Source organism: Agelaius tricolor, unplaced genomic scaffold (genome assembly GCF_023055355.1).
Source record: "Agelaius tricolor isolate 1412-34295 unplaced genomic scaffold, bAgeTri1.0.p SCAF_3, whole genome shotgun sequence".
In the NCBI taxonomy this organism is placed as follows: Eukaryota; Metazoa; Chordata; class Aves; order Passeriformes; family Icteridae; genus Agelaius; species Agelaius tricolor.
In genome coordinates, this window is record NW_027269263.1 from 13,651,292 (window position 1) to 13,657,098 (window position 5,807).

Consider the following 5,807-nt stretch of genomic DNA (forward strand, 5'->3'; position numbering starts at 1 on the left):
AGAAGAGGGGGAAAAAGTAGATGTCAGGAAGAAACCCGTGTGTTCCACACTTTGCTTTGTGAAATGTGCACATATTAAACCAGAGTTTGCCAGAGAGAGTTAAAGGGAACCCAGCAAATTCAAACCCAGATTAAAAATGTGAATTAAATCATCATCAGACACACAATCATACAGTTTGAAGCTCAATGCACCAATTATTATGTATTATCATTGCATTTTTAATTAGTAGACAGCCCCATTTTGTGTATTAAAGTTTTTATTCCTTATTAAGAATTTTTTAAATCACAAAATAGTGTGGAAATATTTAGATAATAGAATTCATGGAGTGCTGGAAAATACTGAATATAAAGATTGATTTCTAATATATCACATACTAAACTGTTCTAAAACAGCTGGTTTCTTGCAGACAGGATTTATTTTTTTTTAATAATTTAAGACAGCATAAGCTTGTATCAAGCATAAGCGTTGTAACAAAAGTGCAACTTTTTCAGCAAATCCTCCCAAAAGATATTTAACTCAAAATATCATTAACACATATTTTTCTCCCTACAAAAATAGCATGTCAGACATCATTAATTGGATGTATTAACAACTATTTACATACAGCCACTCTGTAGGCTAGTAAGATTTTTTTTTTTTTGTAACGTTGTTTAAACACAGCGTTTGAGGCAAACAGTAGCAACAGCAGCAGCAGATGCACCAAACGGACTGACGGACCCCGGACACGCACACACTCCTCGCCAGGCTGTGGTGTCTCACCTCTTACATAACATTCAAGTGAGATTTCTCACAGTGCTACCTTGGCAACAAACTAAAAATATCTAGGCAAGGTCTTGGTTTAAGCCTTATTATAAAAGCTTTATCTGTGTGATTATCTGGCGTCTGGTTTGTCTCCAGAAAGGGAAAACGCAGTATTTGAGCATGGGATGAGGGAAAAACCCATATGGGAAACTTACCCCAACTGGGTTAATCGTTTCTGGTTGCACAGCGAGGTGTTTACCTACGGCCTCCAGTTTGTGTCACTCGGAATTTAGGATAAAATGAGTTCAGGCTGACAAGCTGCTCTGTGTTTTCTTGGGGGAAGAGAAGGGGGTTTCTTTTTGTAGTTCAGTGCAGTAACATTCATTTTATACAGCAAGGTTTGGGGGAAAAAAATCTCTCGGGAACATACTGAATTAAATAAAGATGGGGTGAGAACAAATGCACTTGCCACACCTGTATACCTTAGCCAAAAAAATAATGAAATAAACACAAGGTTATGTAATGGGTCTGACCCTCCTTTCCTTGCACACCCAAAACTTGCTGGAGCCAGCGGCATCCCCGGGTGCTCAAGGCACTGCAGGTTTGGGCTCAGGGTGCATCCTCCACACTCCGGTTCTCCATAAAGTGCTAGCACAGGTGCTGGGCTCTGCCCTTCCTCCCTCGCCTCGTTCCCCGCCCTCACCCTGAACCCATCCAGGTCTCCCGGACAACAAGTGCAAGTTCCCAAGTGGGACTTAGGGACACAATGTATAAACCCATTCCAAATAAGGTGCCACATTTAATTACTCTATTTATAGAGGAAAAAAAAAAGTATCCTTACTATGTTTTCTTCCTTCTTCTTCTTTTTTTTTTTTTTTTGTTTTGTCTTCCTTATTTATGCATTTATAAAGCCAAACATTAAAAAAATACTGAGTAGCAAATTTTATCCTCGACGGTCCTCTGCGGGGGCCGCTCCGGGACCTGCCGCCCCGGCAGCGGGACTCCCCCGGGCCGGGCCCGGCACCCCGCGGCCGCCAGCTCCCGGCGATCACCGGCCCCGGCGACCCCTGCCCTCCGTAGGAACCCGGGGGCGCAAGTGCGGGCCCGACGGCCCCTCAGTCCGAGGGAAGGGCAGCGGCGGCGGGGAGCCCCCGGGCCGTCTCACGGGCCCTCGGCGCCGGGCTCCTCGGCGGCTGCGGGCTCGGGCTCCTCGCCGGGCTCGGCGGCGGCAGCGAAGGGGTGCGGGAGGTGGGGCGTCGGGGGCAGCCCGGTGGCGGCCGCCGCCGCCTTCTCGGGGCCGAGCACGGAGGAGAGGCAGGGAAAGGAGGCGGCGGCGGCTGCCGCGGCGGCGGCCGCCTGGGCCGGGATGCCCGGGTAGAGAAGCGGGATGGGGGCGGCGGGGTAGAGATACTTCTCCAGGCTGCTTTTATCCAGGAAGGGCTGCATGTAGGCAGCGGCGGCCGAGGGGGAGATGAAGTAGAAGGGCAGGCAGAAAGGGGCCGCCGCCGGCTGTCCGAAGGGGGCCCCGCCGCCGCCCGCCCCCAGGGCCATCAGCGAACCCAGCAGGGCGGCGTCGGGTCTGACCAGCGCGGCCGCCGCCGCCGCCGCCGCCGCCGCCTCGGCTCCCCGCGCCGCCAGCCCCGGCGGGCCGGGCATGGGGCTCCCGCCGCGGTCCAGCTTCAGCCGCTTGGGCGCGGGGGGCACCTCGTCCCCCGACGGCTCCTGCTTGATGGCCAGGGCGGGCAGCGCTCCGCCGGCCGCCGCCGCGGGGCCGCGCTCGGGGCGCGCCTCGCCCTCCCCGCCGTAGCCGCTGTCCGTGTCCGTGTCGGTCTCGGCGCTGAGCTCGGCGGCGTGAGTCCGCTGGATGACGGGCACGCAGTTAGCCTGGCCCTCCGGCTTGTGGCCCGGCGCGCAGGGGGGGGCGGGCGGGGAGGAAGAGGAGGAGGATCCCTTGCTGAGGGGGCCCGGCGGCGGGGAGAGGAGCTGAGGGCCGGGGAGGAACTGCGACGAGATGGAGTGCAGGTGGCCGAGGAGCTGCGCGCATCGCTGCTCGCGGGGGGTCCAGCTCTCGAAGCGGGAGAGGTATTGCAGCACTTCCTTCGCGCACGTCTGAAAGCCCGAGTGGAAGGCGTCCAGGTCGGCCTGCACCGGAGACTTCATGGACCGCTCCCCTGCGGGGGAGACCGAGCGGGAACAGCGTTGACCCGCGGCTCCGGCATGGAGCGCCCCGCTCCGCGCCTCCCCCTGCCCGCCCCCGGTGCGCCCCAGCGGCGCTGCCCCCCGGACCCCGCTTACCATTCTGCAAAGCAATTATCTTCTGGTGCTGCTGCTCTGTTAAGGCTGTTAGTGCTTTCAAGTGCTTCAAAGTCAGTTCCAGCACCACCGCTTTCTCCAGGTGTCCCAGCGTCTGCAAAGGCAAGGGTAGGGGGCGGCTTGGCTACCTCCCGGCACGTTTTGGCTACCGCCAAATGCGGCCTCCGTTAACTTGGGTGAGACCGGCCCCCGAGGCATTAGGGCCAGGACGGCGGGCGGGCAGCAGTCAGGCAGCCCGGCGTCCCGGGGATGCGCAGCGGGCAGGCTGCCGGCGCCTGCATCCGCACGGGCATATACGCTCCTGGGCACCTTACCGTTAGTTTCAGATGCTCGGGCAGTAAATCCTTCAGCTGGGCAATGCATTCGTTAATCCTGTCTCGCCTCTTCTTTTCTATCAGTCTATGTGGCAGTTTGTACGTTTCCTAATTAGCAAAACCCGGAAAAGCCAAGCGTTAGGCAGAGTCCCTCGGAACGCCGATCAAAACCAAAACAAATGTCATGCGGACCACATGCCGCGCAAATTATCGTCAAGGCACCGCTCTCCCCGCCGCGCCAGCTCTCTCGTAAACCCACTTGTGATTCGGGGGGCAAGTTGTATGCGCAGCCCCCCGGGGATGCTCTTGGGAGCGAAGCTACTCTGCAAAATTCAGCGAGCCCAAATTAAGCAGTTAAGCGAGAAGAGAGCCCCAGAAACTTATCCTTACCTTGCTCTCGTCCCTCTTCACGCCTCTTTTGGGTTTGCACATATACAGGGCAGGGTAGTCCAGCCTGGAGAAAAACACAAACATCCAGCATCGGCAAGTGCAGCGATAGCTTGCCTAGCACCTCCTCGAGTGGGCACACGGGCCCCGAGCGCTCTGCCCGAAGCGCCGGGCAAGGGCTCGCCCGGGTCCGCCAGCGGAGGGAGGCGGCGAGCCCCGCGCCCCGCCGGGGAGCCGGCGCCGCTTCCAGCGCTTCGCAGCACTTTCTCAAGAAGACGAAACGCCGTAGAGATACGAGACGGAGATAGTGCCCCGGCGCCTTACCCTATAAAATCCCTATGCTCCAGTAGCTGCCTCTCCGGCAAGCGGGAGATTCCTTCATCCATGTCTGGCAGCGGCTGATGTTTCGTCGCTGCTTTTGACTGAGCCTGCGGGATGCTGAGATCAGTCTCGGGAGATCCGCGAGCGACGCTGCGCACATGCAGCCTCCGTCCCCCCTCTCCCGTGCAGTGGCCAAAAGTGTGCGGCGGTTCGTCCCCCCCCTCCAAGTGCCTCCGCCGCCGCTGCCGCTCCCCCCCGCCCGCCTTCGCTGCGCTCCCCGCGCACACGCCCGCAGCTCCCGCCGCCGCCGCCGCCGCCGCCGCCGCCGCCGCGCCTGCCCGCGGGGCACGCGCGCCGCCAGCCAGCCCCGCACCCGGCTCACGTGCGGCGCGGGCGGGGGCGGGACCGGGGAGGGGACGGGGGGGGTCCCGCCGCCCGCCCGGGGCCGCCCTGCGAGACAGCGGCTTCCCCCCGTGTTACTGCTGCCGCCGCTGTCATCGTCAGCGTTACCGCCGTGATGATTGCCACTCTCACTGTGGTTTTATTATTTTTATGATTTCTCTAATTTGAATACTTATGAAATTATTTTACTTTTATTATTGTATTTTTTTTTATTTGCATCAGGGGAGGAGACCCGCCAGTGGAAAACGTGCCCACGGGATGAAGGGGGTAATAATCGAGACCCTCTCTTGGGGGGTGCGGTTAGGGGGTCACGTTCGCCGTACATTTTCTATAGATTTCTATAGGATGCGGGGGCACGAACGGGCGCACGCACTCGCGTGTTACTGCGCGGAGCGCTCCCTGGCCCGGCGCCGCCGTGCCGCAGCTCTCGTCCCCCGGTGCTCCCGCCCGGCCGCCGCTGCTCCCGGCAGCTCTCCCTCCCGACCTTTGGACGGGAGCCGGATCTGCCTGCAACGCCAGACCGCGGCAGAAGCGCTCCTTCTATACAGATGGACTCACGTATAGAGGCACATACATATAAAAATATGTCTATCTCTAATGTAAACACACTGCTGTTGGCGCTGCCCTCGGGCAGCCCTCATCCCCGCGGGGCTCAGGGGGTGACATTGCCAGAGGATTTGCACCGGTGCAGCGTGACCGGCCGCAGCAGCCCCGGGACGGGGCGGGGCGGGATCCCCCCCGCCCCCCCGCCCGCGTCCCTGCGCGCCGGGCGCGCCCGCGCAGCCCCCGCTCCCCGCCGGCGGCGGCGGCACCGACAGCCGCCTCCCTAATCCCGTCTCACACTGGTACGAGCACAGGGCCGGCAACGTGACCCGACCTGCTGCCACATCACTGCCGCCGGGCTGCACCGGGCGGCCCTGCCCCGCCGTCCCCCGCTAGCAGGCGGCGGCACCGGGCGGCACCGGGCACCCCCGGCACGGGCTACCGCGGGCCGTGCCCCTCCGGCCCCGGGCAGCCCCGCGCCCCCCGCCCCTCGCCCCTCGCCGGGCAGCCCGCCAGGACCCTCCTGCCCGCGGAAGGACGGGGTGCCCGAGGGAAGGGGATGCTCTTCTTTCCCGTGCCCCGGCCAAGGCGCTGTCTGTGCGTGCGTGCGTGTCCCCGCGAGTGCGTGTCCCGGCCGGCGTGTCCCCGCGTGTCCCCGCGTGTGCGCCGTGCCTGCAGCCGGCGCCGCATGTGTGCCCTGCAACGTGCGGGGAGCGCGGCGTGTGCGGGGAGCGCAGCGGCCCCGGCCCCACGTGCGGGGCGGGGGGAGCGGACACCCCCGGCACC

General features: G+C 60.9%; 1 protein-coding gene across 1 annotated transcript; it reads right to left on the minus strand.

Annotated features, from left to right (window-relative positions):
• Positions 1–238: 238 nt before the first annotated feature.
• Positions 239–4,312, minus strand: BHLHE41 (basic helix-loop-helix family member e41). The gene is made up of 5 exons (XM_071422545.1): positions 4,080–4,312; positions 3,759–3,822; positions 3,369–3,476; positions 3,037–3,148; positions 239–2,912 (listed from the first exon to the last, which is right to left on the minus strand). The coding sequence occupies exons 1-5, from the start codon at positions 4,139–4,141 to the stop codon at positions 1,903–1,905; spliced, it is 1,356 nt and encodes a 451-aa protein (XP_071278646.1). The 5' UTR covers positions 4,142–4,312; the 3' UTR covers positions 239–1,902.
• Positions 4,313–5,807: the final 1,495 nt, after the last annotated feature.

Excerpts from the sequence above, each read along its gene's own strand:
- BHLHE41 (XM_071422545.1), bottom strand. The coding sequence starts at position 4,141 with ATGGATGAAGGAATCTCCCGCTTGCCGGAGAGGCAGCTACTGGAGCAT. Across the intron at positions 3,823-4,079 it reads GAGCATAGGGATTTTATAGG|GCTGGACTACCCTGCCCTGT; the intron begins GTAAGGCGCCGG and ends GTTTTTCTCCAG. Across the intron at positions 3,477-3,758 it reads TGAAGAGGGACGAGAGCAAG|GAAACGTACAAACTGCCACA; the intron begins GTAAGGATAAGT and ends TTTGCTAATTAG.